Below are 22,891 nucleotides of genomic sequence, written 5' to 3'. Positions count from 1 at the left end.
AATTCCAATTACCTCCTTCCCTGTTCTTAAACTATGGATAAAATATTGAAAATTTAACCTAAATAAAGAAGCAGCTTAAAAAACAAATGGAGAGACGACAGTGAACAGGATCCATCTCTATTCAAATATATTCAGTTCATGATTAAATCAAGCAAATTTGTGCTGGTTCAAATATAAACCAGCCCCAAATAAATGGGGATATTATAGCACTGCCTCAGGTCAGTGACAATTTACTTTAAAGGAAAACTCAATAGTCCCTGTGTCATCAGCCGCTCACGTGGAATTCTTTTACTGTATAACCCAGCAGCTGGGAAAGCAAACGAATCCGTGTCTGTCAGGAAGGGTGGATGCACGCTGCAGGAAAACCCATTAATAAGCTTAATTCCTGAAGTTAATCCATTGACTCTCTTTCCACTGGTCCATTTATTTGGCAAGCTGACTGCATACTCAAAGGTTCCTGCCAAAGCGGTAATCCATGAGATTGCTCCTGTCACTCACGTTACCCTTCTTCTAGTGGAGCTGCCCTGGACTTATCTGGCAGCAGTGATTTGTCTTTTTCCCTCCCTAAATTGTTCTGATCCAACTGTGATCCATTCATCCTCAATCATGTCTTCCCAATCCTTCACACCCACCACAGGATGTTAGAAATCTCTTCTTCACAGAGGTGCATCTCATAGACCTCATACATGGCTGTGTTCTCATCTTTGTATTCTCTGCCTAAGATTGAATTTGTGACTTCTAACTTATATACCTTTATCGTAACAGAATTCAGTCTGCCAAGGAGAGATACCATTGTCTTTATAGTGTAGGTTAGAAGACATAGAAAGAGGTCTAGCTTTTAGAGGACTGTCTGTTGTCATTGTTACAAATCTCCTTTCTTCCAGCTGCATTGTTTGATATCAAGCTAGATTTTGATTTGGTTAAGAGCTGTCCAAAATACTAAACACATTATATAGTTAATAATATAAAATGTTCATGCAATTCTCTTAGTAAAATGGAAATTCTCTAATGATTTTTTTTAAGCCACCATAGATGGCATGGCACTCACCATGTAGAACAGGCTGGATTACAAGTAGTTATATAGACCAGAGTGGCCCCAAACTCACAAATGTCCAATTAACTCTACCTCCTGAGTGCTGTAATTAAAAGCTTTCACCACCATGCACAGTATAAAAGATTTTTGTAATAATAGAAATAATAGAAAATCAATTAGTTGCTCTAGAGTCAATGAGTGATATAAGTGCAGATGCAGAGCCATGTTGGATTCAGCTGCATTACTTCAAAAGTTGTGGCTAGGAGCCCTTGTCCAGTAAACCTTGAGTATGGTGATATTTACAAATAGACCCTTGAAGAACTACGTTAATGGAGGCCCTTAGGGTGACCCTAATCTAATCTACTTTGTTTTTTTCCAGAGAGGAAAGAAAGATACATAGAGAGACATCAAGGTGAGAGGGTGCAGAGGAATAAGCATCCAGAGAAGCATTATGGGAAATACTGAGGAACAAGCCAATGAGTGGGCCTCAAAGCCAGCCATTTGGAGGTTTAGCTCTTTTGCTTCATGCTGCCATGACTGTGACAAAATAAATGTCAGTTGTTTCAAGCCATCTTGTAGTTTTATGTTGTGGCATTCTGGGAACAAATGTAAAAGAGACTGCAGGCATGTTGATTATGTAATGATAAAAGATGCTTGGTCAAGAGACATTTATGGTTGCTGTTTAAATTTTTAGCAAAATAAAACAAATGTAATAAAAAAGTTTTGATGTTAGTTATCTAAGTTATGGTCTTCTACTTCACACATAATTAGATATTAAAGTGAAATTTCACAAATTCCATTCGTCCAACTTTTTGAAACAAAGTATTTCTTCAAATAATTTAGGATAATAGAACCAAAAGTCTACAAACAGGTATACATATATGTTCATGCTTATGTGTATTAGTGTATATACATATATCACTATGATAAATTGTAGAAATTATATTTGATTAGAGTTCAACCTAAGAAATTTAGAATTCATTGACTTTTATTCATGTTTAATGACAATTTTGATTTCTTTAAAAGTATGAACTATAGCCTGGTTGCGGTGCATGTCTTCTTCACTGCCAGTACTCAGGAGGCAAAGACACGGGGCTTTCTGTGAGGTGGAGGACAGCCTGGCAAACCCTGACTAGAAATAACCAAAACAACAACAAAGTATGAAATACATTCTAAAGAACAGTCAGAAAATCTTACAGGTCAATTCAAATGAAAATTTAAAGATAACATTAAAACACTATTGAGATAGCTATTTTTATCCATTAGTTAGGGGGTGGGCTGGAATTAGCCTGGGAATCTTCTGTTTTCTGCATGACTACAGGAAAGTTGTTCCAGATTCTTGACCTTAAGTGCTCTCAACTAAAGCTGGGATTAATGATACATCCCAATAAAGCAATAACATGTATTCATTAACTGGTTATCCATTTTGCTGTTGTTATTGCTGTTTTGAGAAAAGGTCTCTCTATATAGCACTGGCTTTCCTGAACTCACTATATGGACCAGCCAGACCTCAACCTCATAGAGATCCCCCAATCAGCCTTACAAGGACTAGGATAAAAGGGTTGTATCACCATAACCTGCAGTTATCCTTTCTTAAAATAAGCATGTCTTTATTGTTTTGAATGCTTAAAGGCTGTCTAACTTCTATACTAGTCTATATTCTATACCATTCCATACATTATGCCAACAACCCAAATATGAGTTCTTCATTCCTTCTGAAGACATTCTTCAGAGAACTGAAACCCATACTGGGAACTAAACAGAGGTAACTTCAATAAAATTGCTTTAGAATATTGCTATGTGCCCATCTTCTGCTATAAATAAATATTACAGGTTGTTCATTAAAACTGTCATGAAATTTTATCACTCCAACAAGGGAGGACTCTCAAATATAGCCACCTTTGTCCTAATATGGGCCTTTGGTCATCATCTAGTTAAGCAGTAAAACACAGCATTGGATTTTGACAGCTGTAGAGGAATTGTGCTTTGCCAACTTAGTTAAGCAGGGAGTTCATTTCCTAGACACTCCTCTTCAATCGCTTGTAAGGTTGCTCATATAAGAAAATTTTCCAAAGATGTGGAAGCAAGGTTTCACCTAAAGTCATAACCCTGTCAATGTTCTCCACGACTGGACCCTTGTGAGCATGTTCTAACATTGGGCTGGAAATTTATCCCCTTCCCTATTTGTTTCAGCTCAGCCATGAGATCTTGTCTTCATCCTTATCTAGTGCCATGGCAATTAGCAGCATCTTCTTAAGGTTAGCAGTTGACTACCAGGAATTGATGTAGTGCAAGGCAGTCCCCGCTCCTCCTTGACACGTTCTCTGTCCACTTCAGTTTACTTTCTTTTCTAACACCAAATCTGGTTGTCTATAGAATCTATAGGCACAGTTAACACGTCAGAAGCAGTACTCAGCCTACCATGGAGTCTTCACCACATGCTACCAGTGTACAAACTTTGATACCTTTAGTAAAATTCTTTTTATATTCCATTTATTTAAGTCTGGCCTCTAAAGTTCTAACAGGTGAATATCTTACTAAAATAGAATAACTTATCTGAAAGTGCCTACCTACAAGGGGATAATAGATTTGACCTAATTATCTTCCCTACACATAATTACTACTTTATAATATTTTTATTTATAAATATGATGGTTTATCCTTTCATAAGTATATGTGGAAGTATAGAATAAAATTATATAAATATTAAAATTATTTCAACATGCTACTAGAAAACAAATATTTTAAAAGATTATACCTGATATAAATACACATGAACAAATATGCATAAATATAATCTATATGTAACATACAGTACGGTATATATTAAAGCTATCCATAATATACATTATGGATACAGAAAATGTGGTACATTTACACAATGGAGTACTATGCAGCTATCAAAAACAATGTATTTATGAAATTCTTAGGCAAATGGATGAATTTGGAGGATATCATCTTGAGTAAGGTAACTCAATCACAAAAGAGCACACATGATATGCACTCACTGATAAGTGAATATTAGCCCAGAAGCTCAGAGTACCCAAGATACAATTCAGAAACCACATGAAACTCAAGAAGAAGGAAGACCAAAGTGTGGATACTTTGATTATTCTTAGAAGGGGGAACAAAATACACATGGAAGGAGTTACAGAGACAAAGTATAGAGCAGAGACTGAAGGAATGACTGTACAGAGACTGTCCCACCTGGGGATCCATCCCATATACAGTTACCAAACCTAGACACTATTATGGATGCCAACAAGTGTTTGCTGACAGGAGTCTGATATAGCTGTCTACTGAGAGGTTTGGCCCGTGCCTGACAAATACAGAAGTGGATGCTCACAGCCATCCATTGGCTAGAGCACAGGGTCCCCAATGAAGGAGTTAGAGAAAGTTCCCAAGCAGCTGAAGGGGTTTGCAACCCCATAGGCAGAACAACAATATGAATTAACCAGTACCCCCAGAGCTTCTGGGACTAAACCACCAACCAAAGAATACACATGGTAGGACTCATGGCTCTAGCTGCATATGTAGCAGATGATGGCCTAGTCGGTCATTAATGGGAGGAGAGGACATTGGTCCTGTGAAGGTTCTATGCCCCAGTGTAGGGGAATGCCTGGGCCAGGAAGCAGGAGTGGGTAGGATGGTGAGCAGGGGGAGAGAGGAGGTGATAGGGAAACCAGGAAAGGGGATAATATTTGAAATGTAAATAAGAAAATATCTAATAAAAAAAAGAATAAAAATATTTAATATATTCAGCACCTAAATCAAGATTACTGAGAATTTTTACCATTGTTCTTATTTTAACATAATAAAGAAAAGTTAACATTCTCTGGTACTAGTAATCACATTTTCTAAATAAAATCATGTTTGCATCCTCTCTCCTTCCCCAGCTCTCATCAAAAGCTGCACATCAACACTGACATTAAATGATGCTAAAGAACTTTGGGAAATTTTCATGATATTTTGTAGATATAATGGCTATTTATCTTATTGTTCCCTTTTGAATCAAATTAAAGTTAAAAACAGTCAAAAGCTGATGATAGCATATTCTTCAGACAGAGTTTATCATCTGTAAGAAAATATTCCTAAATTCAAGGCTAAATCTATAGCATCATGGTCAGTTTATCCACAAAAGTAAGTAGATATGCATTAATATACATCATTGGCAACAGAATATATCAGTGATGGCTATGAGAGTTCCAGGTGAGGGGGACTCTGTGGACTTCTCACTATGAGATAGGAAACCCTCTCTCTGGAATTGCCTGAGACTGAGCTAATAATTCATGCAGAATGGCTTACTCTACCTTAAAGTGAATTACCTTGCTCTGTTCCAGCCAGATATCAATAATAATTCTTAAGCTAGTGCCAACCTTCTTTTGGGCCACTTAAAAATATACTTGAAATTTCTCAAGATGATCGAATTTTAAAATCCTTTTTGGATTGATGGTATTATTTTGCAAGTAAAGTTAAAGTCCCTTACAATAATTACAAATGTCAATTCTTACATATGACGGCTGGTCTGGGTTGATGTAGAAATGTTTATCATTTTATTTTGCTTAAAAATTCAAATGGCAATTCGAAAGTTGAATAACATCCAAAATAAATCTAAAGGTTCAATAGCACTTGTTGTACATCTTGTACCTGACACAGGACACTGAGTTTCCTAATGACTTCTAAAACAAGCATGCATTTATGAGGTTTGGACTGCTTAATCATGAGAGGCTACATTTGGATCTCTGCAACCTATGTGAATCGTTGGGTATGGTGGTAGCTTCTGGAGAATAAAAAGCAGGAAAAACTCTGGGCTCACTCACCAGCCAGCTTAGGCAAATGGATTAAATTCAGATTATGTCTCAGAAAAATATATTGGATTGTGACTGACCAAGAAATAGAAAGTCATTCTGTGGCTCCCACTGACATGTATGTACACCCATACGCAACCATGTACACAAATATACTCAGAAAGGAAACATTGTCGGTGTCACCAGTCCCCGATTACTCTAATAAAATGTGCTGCGATCAATATCAGGTATTCAGAAAACTCACAGTTTTTGCAGTCACGAATGTTGAATCTGTAAATTCAGATAATGCAGTATTTCTCTCAATAGTAATGTGCACATCCCTCAGAGGAATATAAAATCTACACTTAAGTCTGTTTCATTTAATGAGACAAAAGCTTTTCTGGTCTGCATTCAACCTTTGTTAGCTGCCTGATTGTAGTCATCTTTCACCAGGAACCATATTTGGACATACACTATCTACTGCAAGATCATCTTCATTGTCAATAAGAACCACATTCAATATTAGCAACAATTATAAAGTATCAGGCCTAATCTACTTTAAGCAAGTTATCCTGCTAAGGTTTTATGGATACTTGCAAAAGCACGTGGCTACTGGGTCAGACATAATGGCCTTATTACTCACTGGATGCAATAGCCGTGTAATAGCAGCTTGAATTGTACAGTTTGTGGCAGTGAATAGAGGACCAGGTAACTACTGCCTAAAGTACATGGCTTTATACCAGAGGAGTTATAGTAAAATAAATTTTAATATTTAAATCTGGGTGTGTTAAGATGCCTTTGGGTTGAATGAGATGGTAGGTCACTATCCAGTCACTCCACACACAAGCCTCAGCCTCCAGAGAAGACCTCTGCTTTTCAAGGCTGTTTGAAGCCAGCCAGTGGCTTCTGGGGAATAATTAATTTTAGATTACTCTTAACTACAAAAACACAATTGACAGCCTGGCGGTGGTTGAGCACGCCTTTAATCCCAGCACTTGGGAGGCAGAGGCAGGCGGATTTCTGAGTTTGAGGCTAGCCTGGTCTACAAAGTGAGTTCCAGGACAGCCAGGGCTATACAGAGAAACCCTGTCTCAAAAAAGCAAGCAAGCAAACAAACAAACAAACAACAAAACCACAATTGACAATAATCTGTGACATAAGTAGTTGATGATGCTACTGCTCAGACAGAAATGTGATACAAATATAGATTTACAAGTTTTGACAGTCAGTGAACATTTGATTTTTGTAAGCTCCAAAATTTGAAAAACAGCAACAACTCTACCTCACTTGCAAATTAATACGAAGCTTTGAAATTCCTAAGACCAACCAACCAACCAAAAACCCTGAAGGTTAATGGCATCTTTGAACTTTGAGATATTAAATACAATTTAATGGTTGGCATGCAACTTTTGACATGTATGAAACAAGTGTGAGTAAAATTGGGTTACTTGTCAAAAATTAATGCTGCTAAATTCATGGAATATGAGTCCTTTTGATCGAGATGTTATTGTACACTATAACTTTCTATGGTCATAACATTTAAGAACAGGAAAACAAACTCCTTAAAACTATGGAGTTCTAAGGTTCAGGTGCATAACGCTGCTCTCTGAAAAGTATCTGGAAAAGAATTCTGAGAATCTGCTCCTTTTGGTTTCTCTCAGATGGTTGAAATTTTGATTTCCAATGATGCTCAAAATATTTCTAGCAGTCATACGGTTGCCATTTGGTTTTATTGAAACAGTGCAAAGAGAGATGGGTTAGTAGGATAAACAAAGAGGATTCAGAGAGCTATTGATTCAAAACAGATTCTTTTACCAGCTTAGCACAAATTCATTTTGCATTTGCAAACCATGGTCAAGGAAGCTAAGCCACCACAAAAAATGTACTGAGAATAACTCAGGGGGATTCAGAGCCTTGGGAATATCAGCAAGGGAGAGTAGCAGGCAGTCAAATTGTACAGATCATATTTCACTTTTGTCATCAAATTACCTTTCTAATATAAAATACGTATTTTCCAGCATTTCTCTAGCAAATAGATAGTAAAGGTGATAAGCCCTTCATACCTCTAACGAAAATACCACAGAAGTTCTAAATTTAACACTGACACATCAAGCAAAGAGTGTATTAATTAACAAGACAGCATGCTTTATAAACTGATTCATTTTTTCACAACAAAAAATACCCCTCAGATTAATGTTGTTAGAAATGTCTTTTACTAGAAGATGAATGGCAACATATCCCACTGTGTGTGTGTGTGTGTGTGTGTGTGTGTGTGTGAGAGAGAGAGAGAGAGAGAGAGAGAGAGAGAGAGGGAGAGAGAGAGGAAGGGGGAGGGGACTGATTGCCTCTTTACCACAGCCTTTACTCGGCAATACTTGCTATTAATAAATGTTGTGTATTGGCACAGAGTAATGATGGGTTGGATCTTCCCAAATTCACAAGAGAATAGGGAGGTGGTTCCTTCCCCAAATGAGGTTATAGCCAGAGGCAGAAACTATGCAGGTTCAACATCATGACATGTGGCTACCTCTGGATGAGGATGCAATTTCTGAGACACAGAACTAAAGCACTCTCTTGGCTACTTTAAAAGTGATCCATTCTCCAGGTTTATAATAATACTTGCTGGTTTTGTCTCACTCTGCCTGCTGCATTCTTACACTAACTGAGTCCTGAGAGGACAGGGCTTTCTCAAGATGATTTGTTTCTAGATCCTTTATTTCCAAGGGAGTTGTGGAAGCAAGGAACAGGAAAGGGTGACCCACACTGTAGAAACCAGAGAGCTCTCACATGGAAATTATAGTTTACTATTCTTGTAAATGTGAAAGGTCAATTTTTATTGTGATTACTGTTCTGTCTTGAAGTCCTGATGGTTGCACGCCCCCATGCTTCATTCTTGTGGTTTCCAGCATCACAAGAGCACTTTGAAAAGAATCCCTGCCCATAAATCCCCACTGATCACTAGTTACTTAAGATAGAGTACAGGATTTCCATGAAACTACCCTGGTGTTACTGCATAAATCAGGTATTGAATGAAATATACTTTTCCTCTCACTCTTTCTTTCAGATTAGTTTATTTAAATTATATCTTAAAATAGTAATTGTGCTTGATCATGCTTATCAAGAAAGAATATTACAAATTTTAACAAGTCCTTCAATCTTTATCTCAAAGTCACATGTAAAGAAAAAAGATTGAGAAGTGGATATGTAAATTAAAGCCTAAAACCAAAAAATATTAAGGTATCCAATAAGAAGTGTGTACATTGAAATCGTGCCCAAGGAGGCTAACCAATGAAAAAAATCAATTTAAATAAATTTTCAATGCATCAACTGTACTTTCAATATCTGCATAAGGAAAGTCAGTATTAAAGAGCCAGATGCATTAAACAGAAGAATAATATAGGATATACTTTAATGTTAAGGTAATAACATTTCATTGAAATAAAACCATTGGTTTTTTTATTTTCTTAAATAAAAGTTACTAGAGAGAATAAAGGATTTGAATGAAAATTGTCTACTATAACATAAAGAAATATGAAAGTACACACTCACAATGTGATGTTCCTACATTGATTTTCTATCATTAGGCCACCATGTACTACTGTTAACTCTAGAGAATGTAGACCTTAATGTATCTATCTCTACCATACAATCTGGGGCCATCCACATCATATATCCGACACAGACAATGCCAAACATTAATTCTTTGATTCATTTTAGTTCTATAGCATTCATAACATTTGTAATGAATTTTGAATATCTGAAGTTGCTTTCCTAGGGATGCACTTACCAATTTAAGATTATATTACATATCAGGACACAGTAAGGACATGAGATTTTTGTAGTAGTTGAACAACCTGCATGTCTGCCAGAAACCTAATCTCAGATGTTAGAGAGAGAGAGAGAGAGAGAGAGAGAGAGAGAAGAAGAAGAAGAAGAAGAAGAAGAAGAAGAAGAAGAAGAAGAAGAAGAAGAAGAAGAAGAAGAAGAAGAAGAAGGAAGAGGAGGAGGAGGAGGGAGGAAGAGAGAGATATGGAGGGGTGGAAAGAGTGCTCTAAAACTAGCATTGAGATGAATAATTTGGAAACCACATAAGCTCAATAGAATATTTGTGTATCATGGCATCTGAATATTCTGATTCAGTCACGTAATTGCATGTACTCAATACATGGTCATTGCATTTAGTACAAAATTTAGGTAACTTGTTAGACAAGTATCATTATTACCATCACTGTTTTGACAAAACCAAATTAATAGCAGCATAACTTTGCTGTGATCAACAGAGATTTTATTATTCAACAATAATAAAAAGACATCAATTTTGCTCAGCATTCAGCATTGATTTTTTTTTTTAATAACAAACGTCTCATAATGAGTCCACCCATACCTCTTTTACTGTTCCAGGAATCCTGATTTTTGTTGAAATCAATGTCTCCATGAGTCCAGAAAAGTACAACACTGGTCCAGCACAACTTTTAGTCATTTCTGTTTTAGTGAAATGATTCAAATCTAAATTTTTCTATTGGTATCAAAGATATTATCATCCTGCTCCTGTTTTTGCTTGTGGTGTTGGTGTGTGTTGAGATTCTTCGTTAATGTGCATGTGTGCATGTGTGTGTTCAGTTATGCTCACATGTGGGTACTTGTACACAGGAAGGATGGAGACAGAGATCCACATCACTGTCTTTCCTGTATTTGCTCTCCACCTTTCTTGTTTGGTACAGGATCTCTCACTGAACCTGAAGCTCATAAATTTTGTTAAGCGAGCTGTCCAGTGAGCTCCAAGAATCTGCACATTCATAGGCTAGGATTCCCGGAGAACTCTGCCACTCCAAGATTTTTCTTTGGGTTCCCTGCTTGCATGGTAGGCACCTTAGCAAAAGATTCATCTTCTCATTCCAAAGAAACATTTGATGTGGAGAAAGAAGGACACTCTTCCATTGCTGGTGGATTGCAAGTTAGTACAACCACTCTGGAAATTAGACTGNCAGTTCCTCAGAAAATTGTACATAGTATTACTTGATGACCCAGATTTACCACTCCTGGGCATATACCCAGAAGATGCTCCAACATGTAATAAGGATATATGCTCCACTATGTTTATAGCAGCTATAATAGCCAGAAGCTGAAAAGAACCCAGATGTCCTTCAACAGAGGAATGGATACAGAAAATGTGGTACATTTAAACAATGGGGTACTACTCAGCTATCAAAATAGATGAATTCATGAAATTCTTAGGCAAATGGATAGACTAGAAAATATCATCCTGAGTGAGATAACCCAATCACAAAAGAAAACACATGGTATGCACTCAGTGATAAGAAGATATTAACCCAAAATCTCCAAATAACCAAGATACAATTCACAGGCCACCTGAAGTTCAAGAAGAAGGAAGATCAAAGTGTGGGTGCTTCGGTCCTTCTTAGAAGGAAGACAAAATACAGAAGCAAATATGGAGATAAAGTGTAGAGCAGAGACTGAAGGAAAGGCCTTCTAGAGACTGTCTCATATGGGGATTCAGCCCATATACAGTTACCAATTCCAGACACTAGTGGGGATACCAAGAAGTGCATGCTGAAAGGAGACTGATATGGCTGTCTCCTGAGAGGCCCTGTCAGAGCCTTACAAATACAGAAGTGAATGCTCTCATCCAACCATTGAACTGTATGTGGGATCCCCAATAGAGGAGTTAGAGAAAGGACTGAAAGAGTTGAAGGGGTTTGCAACCACATAGAAAGAACAATATTAACCAGCATCCTCTCCCAAGAGCTCCCAGGGACTAAGCCATCAACAAAGGAGTGCATATGGCTCCAGCTACATATGTAGCAGATGATGGCCTTGTCATGCATCAACATGAGGAGAGATCCTTAGTCCTATGAAGGATCCATAGATGCTCTAGTGTAGGGGAATTGAGGATGGGGAGGTGGAAGTGGGTGGGTGGGTGGAGGAACCCCCTCATAGAAGTTGTGGGAGGGAGAATGGGATAGGGGGCTTCTGGGAAGGGGGGAGGGGACCATGGAAGGGGATACCATTTGAAATGTAAATAAAGAAAATATCTACTAATAAAGAAAGAAACAGAAACATTTTCTTTTATGTTCAATTATTACATAAAATTAAAATGTTTGAAAGATTTTTAATGATCGGTTTTAAATGTGTATTCTGAATTACTTTATTTGCTGGTCTAATAAAATGGAATATTGTAGTATATAACTGCACACTCTGACTTCTGATCCAGCTCCAGCCAGATTTCTCTGAATAGCACATTCAAGGTTTCTATGTGCATCCCTGAATTGTCCAGCTTTAGCAAAATGATTCTGGCAATTTAGAACATCCCTGGCTTCTAATATCTCACCAACTTCACTACCCTAAAATTGCTGGGCTTATCACCCTGAGTTGTCCTCCAAACCAATCCTTTGAACTCATTAACCAGAATTCTCTAAATCCTAGGCATTTTATCATGGTAATTCACACCAAACCTCACCCCACTTCTTGGCTGTAAATCTCTACTTGTCCTTGTATTTTTATTGGAATCTGTTTTTTCTACCCATCTACAAATCCAATCTAGTAGGGCTCAGCAACTTTAAATAGTCTCATGATTGATTTTTATTATACTGCCTGTGTTTAGCAGGTAATTTAGAGTGGCAGACTTCTAGTTGCTATTGATAATTAGATATACCAGGTTTGGGAATTTCTATGCCTTTTGTTCCTCAATCTACCTTCTTTTAGCAGCGTCTATGTTATTAACTGAGAGAGCCATTTTTTTACCAATGAATTCAAGTCTACATTTTAGGGAGGGTTTAACAATCAGATTGCCTTTTGATAACATCTGCTTAGACCTGGATATTGGAAACACACAAGATGAATTTCTTCTAAATGTTAATATTTAAAATAGACAAAAGCTTCAGATATAATTTTGTGTTTCAGATTTCCTGAAATATTGATAAGGCATAAAACAGAGTATATATGTTATAATTAAATTATAGTAATCTATTTACTAATAAAGTTGAACTGTTTTTATGGTTTGTTCAGATTTAAGATTTACTTCTAACCTATTGCATACTTGGTTATCAAGTTTACCAGAGGAAACTTTTTATAAAAGTTATTTACCAATTGATGAATGATAAATCCATTATAGCATTGCATAAATTGTGTTTGACACCATAGTGTCTAGGATACTGCAAGTTACATAGTTAATTCTTAGTATCTATTTGAAAAATAAAGAGGATAGAAAAACTAGTAACAAAATGTAAAAGAAAGATAAAAGAAAGAAAAACAAAATATAATATGTAAAAAGAAAAAAAGGTAATTTCATAGTGATGAGCTTGGGACACATTATTGTTCAAGAGGAACCAATATGAATTAACATATTTAACTCTCCCTGTACAAATGATTTGCCATGTAATATAGGCATGTATGATACAATGTTGCATTTTGTTAATTATTGTCTTCACACATAAACCATCAAAGAAATTATTATCATTACCTGCTTTCTTTTTATAAAATTATATTTCTATAATTGAACAATATCACTTACTCTTCCAGTGATGAGATCCACCACAACAAAAAAAAATGGTGTTCATAAGCATATGAGAGAAGAGATCACATAGTAGTAAATTACTTAAGAAATTACTAAAATAAGTTAGCAGATTAATTCTTACCAGGATATCTTTTCCAGCCCATTTGCATTCATCTCTCCTGGTATAAGATACTGGCCACACAATCTAAAGACACAGAAGAATCATATTTTTATGCAATTAAATTTGCCAAGATATTTAGTACTGTATAATCTTTTGTAATTATTAGGCACAGCTTAGGGAAAGAAGTATTATATGCAGGAATCTTTCAAATTTGAGTCTCTTTTAACAATAGCTAATGCATCTATATACTAAGGTCATGCATTCTCCATCTATAAACTATTTTTTGCAGTGTATGAAATTAGAGTTGGAAATCTATTAAGGCATTCATAGCTGTGAGCAGGTCAGTGCGGGAGGAATTGCTGAACCAAACTCTAGCATGGCAATGAAGCGCGAGACCTTAATGTTTGGAAAGTACAGCACATGAAGTAATCTCTATCGTGTTTGCCTTCTTTTTCTCTCTAAATGAAAATAAGAAATATTTAAAAGTAACATCATATGTTTTGAGATGATGAAAGTGGAAACAAAGAAAAAATATAGTTCTGAAAAATTGCTTCTTTGACTGGGCATGGTGTTTATTAGCTACAATCCCAGTACTTGGGAAGCTGAAAGACTTCCAAGGACTTTCATTTATTATGAATCCAGACAAAGTAGAAGAACCACGATGCTACTGATGGTGGCTTAGGCATTTGAATACATTTTCTCTATAATAGCAATATAAATACTCTCATCCAAAATTTAGCATAATAGCTTCCAAGTGCCAAGTCTCAAAAATTTTCCATGGGTTTTAATTTTAACAGGTCTTTTCTCCACTGGACAAAACAATGTACTACTTCTTCAACAGTTTTCTCTTCGAGTTATATTTGTTAATATCCAGGGGGAAATGTCATACATTAAATAAAAATCCCGAGTCAGTGGCAGCTTATTATTTATGTGTGCTAGAAAGCTTTTAGCCTCAGGATGATGGATTGCCATTCATCTGAAGCCTCAATATAATTCACTGTAAATGGTCACAAGCTCAGGTAAAGATGGAGATTTCAACTCAGGGAATTGGAAGCCCAAGTGCAGCATTCTTATATACAAGAATTTAGAAGTCATTGAAATAACATATGATTCATTGAGAAATGCATTTCAAGTTCATATAACAAATATGATGTTTAAGAATAGAATGGGTAACTCATCATTTTTTATTATTAAGCTCTTACTGTGTTCTCTTCTAGGTGATTTTCTGCACATACGTGTTTGTGGGCCTAAATTAAAACTGAGCTAAAACCTGTTTCACATAATGTAGTCACATACTGAAGACATTCAGAAATAGTTCATTGATCATGTTTATGAATGAACACCACTCTGAACCTTGACATTTAGAGGAGAATCCCATGGCCATCTGTCTTCAAGTTGGCAATTGAGGTCAGGGAGTTTTATCTTTTAAATTTGAAGTTCACAGTGGTTTAGGATAAGATATAATGTTTCTCTGTCCAACCATAAACTAAGATTAATTGAATGTCATAATGAACTTCTAGCTAAGTTGTGCTAAAATTAAAACATTTTATTCATACATATATATATATTGATTTTAGAACAAATAGATTTTAGAAGACACATTTTTAAAAATTTTTCTAGTTCTTAATTGTTTTTTCTAAGCAATTATTAGTTTTGTGTTTTTCACTTCTGTCAAATATTAGTAATTTTATAATCTTATTACATTTTAATTTTTCTTTACTCAAAAACTAGTTAACTACATATGTCTTAGTTTCTGACTCCATTATTTAAGGTATTTCATGATCTACTTTACATGTGAAGATGTGAAGATGTGTATGCAGAAGTGTGGACTCTAGAAGCTAATGTTGGGTATATTTCGTAATTGCTCTCTTTTATTTTTACTGTAACGTTAGTGAACCATGAGCTCATAGATTTGCCTAGACTGGCTGACCAGCAGGTTTCTTGTTCCCCTTGTTTCAACCTCCCAAGAGCTACAATTACAGGACTATTCTATGTTCCTGGCCCTTTAAGTGGATGCTGTAAACAGAACGCAGGTTGTCATGCTTGCCCATAAAGCACTTCGATCTATCTCACTTACAAAGTTCTAGCATTTTGATGTGCTCATTTGGTTCTTTTAAAATCCAGACACAATTTGTTTCATTGCATAGTTTACAACATGTGTCTAAAAGAAAGTATTAAATATAAAGTTTACATGATTAGAGGTAGTATGTGGGCATATCTCTATCTATCTATCTATCTATCTATCTATCTATCTATCTATCATCTATCTATCTATCATCTCTCTACCTCCATACATATGAAGTTTAAAAAACAACACAAGTTACCCTCATCATTTTGACAAATATGATATCCTAAAGTTAAAATAGCAAATGTTCTAAGTTTCTACTTCACTTACTAAAGAATGGTTTCTTTGTATAAGATATAAACACAAAATTTCTTATTGTTTGAACATTTAAACGTTGATTGTGAGAGGGGCCATGGAGGGAGAAAGTAAGGGGAGAAAATACGTGTGGCAGTATCAGGAACTGGAGGAGATGTGAGAGAGGTACAGAGGGTCAGGAAATCGAATAAAAATATGTGTGGGGGGGTGATGAACAGGGGATAGCCACTGGAGGGTCCCAGACATCAGGGAAACATGAAGCTTCTAGGAACCAACAGGGATGACTTTAGTGGAAATGTGCAGAGAAGGGGAAGACAGAACCTGTTGAGACCACCTCCAGTAGATAAAAACACAGCTCCTGGTCAAGGGATGGGGTCACCCACCCCATCCCAAAGTTTTTAACCCAGAAATGTTCTTGTCCAAAGGAAGCATTAGGAAAAAAAATGTAACAGAGACTGAAGGAGGGGCCAGCCATGGACTACCATGGAGATCAACCATGTCTGCAGACACCAAACCTAATACTGTTGCTGTGGTCAAGAGGCCCTTGCTGACAGGAACTTAGTGTGGTGGTTCCTGAGGAGTTCTTGTGAGTAACTGACCAATGCAGAAGTGGATGCTGGGACTGAGCTCAGAGAACCTGATGGGAGAGCTGGCAGAAAGACTGGAAGAGCTGAGAGGGATTGCATCTCCTTTGGAAGAACAAAATAGAATGGCATGATCACCCAGTTTTCCCAGAGTCTAGACCACCAACCCAGGAGTGTAACTGGAAGGATCCATGTCTGCAGATTCATATGTAGCAGAGGATGGCCTTGTCTGACAACAACAGGAGGGGAGGCCCTTGATGCCTCAGAATAGGGGGATGCTGGAGTGGTAGGACAGTAGAGTGTGGTTGGGTGGTGGAGCATTCTCATAGAGGCAAAGAGGAGGGGGGCGTTGGATGGGGGATGGGGGATTAGTGGGGGGGGGATGTAACCGGGAAATGGAATATCATTTGAGATGGAAACAAATGGAATAATTAATAAAAAAAAAGTCTTTGAAAGACACATTTAATCATTATATGGTCATCATCTGTGGACATTTAGAAATGACCCTTTTAAAAAAAATCAGATTAAACATACTCAGGTTATGATTTAGTGTCTCATTTTTACTATAAAATATATCATATTTGAACTGCAATGTTTTGTGAATATGTATCTTAATTCAAGCTTTTATATATGTAAATAAACTTCTATGTTTAGGTAATAATCTTGATAAAGAAACAGATTTAAAGTTATGTCTCCAAGCACTTTTAAGAAGTTGCCAACCAATGTGTTCTCAATAAATATTCCACATTAGTGCCTTCAGTGCTAAGAGAAACAAAGCCAAACCCAGAGATACCAATAAACATGCTAGCTGAAGCACACTCTGGGGTTCTCAGGCAAGCTGCTCCTAGTTCCTTAGGGAATTAAGGCTGGAAAACTAAGGAAATTTGGTTGACTTATGGTTATACATGTAGACAAAGCAAAACAGTTCTGTCTACTTTAAAAATCTGTTTGTTTTAAATATAGATTCATAGAGTGACTGAAGTGAGCCAGAAATCTAAAGGGATATTATGAGAAATATCAACCTTCTGATATCTAGATAACCAATTTTGCAAGAATATTGATATCCTGAAATTTGATTTTACATAAGATTTGCAAATTTATTATTTAAAATCAATGACTAAAAATATTGTAGGCATTATGATCCATATTGTTTGTCACAATTATTCACCTCTGTCATAACATGCAATACAGAGGCATATATAAATGAATGAGAATATCTATATTCAAATAGAACTATGTTCAAATACAAGAAGGTCATCAGATAGTTGCTTGATGAACCTTTCACTGGACGACAAATGGAAGATGGACAACTTACACAAATATATATGCACATGGAAATATATAGTTCATAAACTCAGTTAGGATATATTCCTCCAACATTTCAGATTATATGCTATTTTCTGCATAAAACCTTATTCCATAAATACTTATGGAAGAATAAGCTAGAGGTTTTTTGTTATTGTTGTTTGTTTTGTTTTTTGAATGGGCATCAACAGTACTATGATTTTTTTCATCCATGTTGATAATTTGGCTTACTATATCTACTGTCATGTTGTCATTCATTTTGTATATGTCTGAAAAAATCATTTTGAAATAATTTTGTATGTTGTCCTGATATTAAGTAGCTGTAAAATATCATAAAAACTTCAGTGTTTAAAAATAGAGTACATATATTAGAATACAGATACCTTTTGAAAATCTTTAATATTCACCAAGTTGAATGAAAATATATGATCTTTTGCTCCAACATATAGTCTACTCCGTTCTTCATCCAGAAGGAAGGTGTGGTAACTGGAGCTGTTGGCTAAGCCATTAAAAGTGATCACATTGTTGGATTCCAACATTTCTGAAAGGTAACCAAACATGGGAGTGGTTATTAATATGAGGTCCTTTATAAACAGATACTACTGGTACATGATACTCTGATGTTCTGCTGTCAGTGGCAGGCAGTTCTTATACTTCATGCTACTAAATTCACAGAAATCAACCTTTCTTTGTGATTCTTCAACATTAGATCAATAGTAAACACTTTGTTCAACATATTCTCAAGAAGTACATCCCTAAAGACTAAAAGGAAAGAAATAATTTGTGATAGAAATGGAGTCTATTGAAGTATCTTCATATGTTCATGGACTAGTAACCTGGACCAGGACATCATTCTTCAGTGACAATTTCCTCAAAAGAAGAACAAGATCAGAAGATAAAGACTATAGATAAGTTACTGATCAATTGGGAGATCATGCACAAGATATATCTTATTCCAAGATGCTTTATTATTGAATACAGCATTGTAGTACACTCGTCAGGGAATAACATACAAATAACATACAAGTGGACAAAGTAATCAGGAACCTAACCAAGCAATGTAAAAAGGGGGCACAGTATATCTCAAGTAAGTTACAGGTTGAGTGCTGAACGCCTTGGGGTTGGTACCACAGCTCTTTAAGTTAAGACCAGTCATGTTCTCAGGATCTAGAAAACACTAGCTCTCCCTAAGCCAATGTTCTAGGACATGGCTTGTCTTGATAAGCAAGTACCTAGTTGTAGACAAGGAACTAAGTTCTATCTCCATATGTCAGAACATCAGGGAAAGACCTGGTTTAGCCTGCCACTCAACAGAGTAGAATCTTGTATACATGCTTCTTTAATGGTGTGATGCCTTAAGTGGTTTTATTTGTTCCAAGCCATTAGCTACAAGGACACTATGGTGTAACAAGTTAGTGGGACTGTGGAGTATGTGTCATTAAACTCCCTAGGTTCTTTAAATTGTTCTACTGGGACATTTCAATGTCTTTTGACCATCTAATTTTCTATATTATATAAACACTATGATATTTAGGAACTAAAACATAGAGAGATATCAAACCATTTATTAAAGGTGTTCCTTTTTATATATGTTTTGATTGCACTTTCTCTTTCTTGCAGCATCTCCATGTGATAAAAATACTGCAGTGTTTCAAACTGTACCCTGAATTTTGCCCCATGTTCTTTAATTATATACTTAATGCAATTAGTAATAAATTTGATGTGAATCTACAAAATATAGATTTTTACAAAGAGAGAAACAGCAATGCAAATATTATCTCTTCTTAACACCTAACTTATATAAACAAAAAATCTTGGCTTGTTAGAGACTGCCTTTCTTTATGTCTCTACTATTTTTTTTAAATAACAAATATGAGTTCAACTGGGGAATATAGGTCAAACATTTTAGTATTTAGGTCAGGCTAGAGCCATTTTCATTTGTGATATCTTATTGTACTTTCCAATGTACTTGGGAATGCATGGATACATGGTCTACCTTCATGTAGTCTTTTCCTTTAATGTCATTATTTGTGACTACTTCAACTACATGTTTTGTTTAAAATGGCATCTACTCTTACAGTCTATCTCACTATTCTAAGTTTCAAAACTATAACATACCCTAATTCCAGAGAGTCCAAATTATAGGTACCCAAGCAAACTTAACTCATAAGCTCTAAAAAAAAAGGCAGTGGTGGAACATACCTTTAATCTCAGCACTTTGGAGGAAAAGGCAGGTGGAACTCTGAGTATGAAGCCAGCCTAATCTACAGAGTGAGTTCCAGAAGAGCTAAGGCTACACAGAGAAACCCTGTCTTGAAAAGCCAAAATGAAACAAACAAGTGTATCACCTCAGCTAAAATAAATTAAAAACAAAAAGCAATGGAATGGTCATCTAAACATGAATTTTAATCACAAACACATAGGAGGTACATGAGAGAGGTTGAAGTATGAAGTATAAGAAATTAAGGCAAGAGAATTGTTACTTTTTGAGATCCCTGTGATAGCAGAAGGAGCATCACCAAAGGTCCTGAGTATTAGGAAGGCACACTACAACCAACTCTACACACCTTCGACCGCAGTAATATAGAAAATGAGGTGAATAATATGTCTCCCAAGAGTTATAATGAAGAAGGAAATAGAACAGTAGTTTACATAGTATATACTCAATTAAAGATTATCTGTATAATGTAAAGATAAATATAAGTATCTCTGATCTTAAAAATTAGGGTCTATAACTGTGGTGACTTTAGCCAAAAAAAAAAAAAAACCCAAAAAAAACAAAAACAAAAAAAACCCAACAACAACAAAGGAGAGACAGAACCTATAGAGACCACCTTCAGTAGATAGGCATGGTAGGAATGGGGTCACCCATCAATCTCAAAAATTTTAACCCACAAATGTTCTTGTACAAAGAAAAGACAGGGACAAAAAATAGAACAGAGGCTGAAAAAAGGCTATACAGAGATCGACCCATATAGGGGTCCATCCCATCTACACAAACAAAACTTAAGACACTATTGCTGATGCCAAGAAGCACTTGCTGAGAGGAGCCAGGTATGGCTGTTCTCTGAGAGGTTTTACCTGCACCGGACAAATACAGATGTAGATACTCACAGCCAATCATTGAATTGAGCCTGGGGACCCAACAGAAGAGCTAGGGAAAGGACTGAAGGAGCTTAAGGGGATTACAACTCCAAAGGAAGAACAATATTAACTGGACCAGCCAGATTTCCCAGGGCAAAGTGACCAACCAAAGAGTATTCATGGATGGATCCATAGCTCCAGATACACATGCAGCAGAAAATGACCTTATCTGACATCAGTGAGAGGGGAGGCCCTTGTTCCTGTGGAGGCTTGATGCCCCAGCATAGAGGGATGCTAGAGCAGTGAGGTGGGAGTGGGTGAGTGAGCAGAGGAGCACCCTTATAGAGGCAAAGAGGAGGGGGTAAGAGGGGAGATAGGATGGGAGGTTTGTGGACACATAATAGGGATTTGAAATGTGAATGAATAAAATGATTAATAAAAACGAATTAAGGTCCATATAGAATATACTTTCAATAATACACTTACACCTGTCTTACTGAGCATTCTGTATTAGACAATTTATCACTGTGCCTGAGTGATAACAATGCCTGAGCAAAACAATGTAAGGGAGAATATATGTGGATGAACAATTTCACAGTTTGTAATTTGTGTTCTACTGGTTTCATTTCTTTTAAGGCCATAGCAAGGAAGAGTCATCATGGACGAAGGGCACAGGAACAGAAAGCTGTTCACCTCATGGTAGCCAGGAAGCCAAGGGCATCACACAGAAACAGTGACAAGACATATTGTTCAAAGGTATTCCCTCAATGAGGTCTTTCCTACATCCAGGCCCTACCTCCTATTTCCCAACCCATACATAATGCGTTAACATTATAATCCCATCAATAAATTAATGTACTGATTAAGTTCAAGCCTGTACCTCTCAATGTGTGGCTTGACCTCCTGGAGACTAGTACTTCAACACAAGATGTTTTGAGGATACCATATTCAAACAATGTCAGGGACTAATATTAACACTGGTAACTTTATATAGGGAAGGAATAAATAAAAGATAGAGGCATGAAATATTGTATAGTAATGCTTATATATATACATATACATATATATATATATATAATATTAACTATATGGAGTTTGTATACTCTTCATTTTAAGAAAAATGAAGTATTTTGTTATCTTCTATATCACCAAATCTGAGTAATAAAAATGACTTTGTACACTTTAATTTTAAACAGTGACGGGATCCTTCCAACTGAAAACTATGTTACTAGCTGAATATAAGTTTGGCAAGAATTGTGCATTTCTACATATAGACAGTTACAGTTTTGGTAGCTTATATATGAAATCACCCTGGAAACAAACTACACATTTAAAAATGGACCTGTGAATTCAGTTCATTAAAAAAGAATATTTTCCTTACTAGAAGTTCTTTTCCATTGTTCTAAAATGTACTTATTTTTGTATCAACCCATTTTTCCTAAATTTGCAATAATAAAAGCCTTTGGTAAAGACATGCAAATTAGAAAAGAACCTTTTTGTGACTCTTATGCAGTGGTCAACATGAACTTTGTACACTACTTCCTGAGTTCAAACACCTCTCTTCCACTCAATCTCATTCTCAATGTTGTCTGTTCTTTATTTAAATGTACCATTGTGATTTTCTTAGATGGCAACACACTATGTGCAATCAACGGTAAGTATTTTCACCTCTGAATTTCCCTCGGCAAAATTCAGGCTATTTCTTCCTCATTTCTATTAGACTTTACAGTGACATAAACTGATATTGGTGCCAAGACAAATTTTCTGTAATGTGAGATGCTGTTTAACAGTCCTCTACCTTTTCACATCTTCCTGGTGCTCACACTTTATCAAAGAGCAACTGAAGGCATTTTAAAACAACATGCATTTCTAAGGTGTTAGTATGACCACAACACATCTGTGTAGATTACAGCTATTGTAGTGGAATTAATTATTAGGGCTATAACTCAGTATCATTCTGAGACATCACTTACCCTACTTCATGATGAGCTAGACATATTGAGAAGCAATCAGATTATAGAAAAGATTTCTTTTTGTATATTTGACAAGTAAGTTTAAACAAGTACTTAATTCTTCATATTTTC

General features: G+C 36.1%; 1 protein-coding gene across 2 annotated transcripts in view; it reads right to left on the bottom strand.

The window, feature by feature from the left end:
- Sema3a (semaphorin 3A) overlaps positions 1-22,891 on the bottom strand; it is a 203,393-nt gene that overhangs the window by 133,222 nt on the left and 47,280 nt on the right. For both annotated transcript variants that reach the window (XM_021162359.2, XM_021162357.1), the window contains 2 exons: positions 18,107-18,264; positions 13,476-13,538 (listed from right to left, as the gene is read on the bottom strand). In XM_021162359.2, the coding sequence (XP_021018018.1) occupies positions 13,476-13,538; positions 18,107-18,264 (221 nt within the window). The remainder of the gene's footprint in view (positions 1-13,475; positions 13,539-18,106; positions 18,265-22,891) is intronic.

The sequence above is a fragment of the Mus caroli genome, chromosome 5, assembly GCF_900094665.2.
Source record: "Mus caroli chromosome 5, CAROLI_EIJ_v1.1, whole genome shotgun sequence".
Lineage (NCBI taxonomy): Eukaryota > Metazoa > Chordata > Mammalia > Rodentia > Muridae > Mus > Mus caroli.
This window is presented reverse-complemented; position numbering and strand designations above follow the sequence as displayed.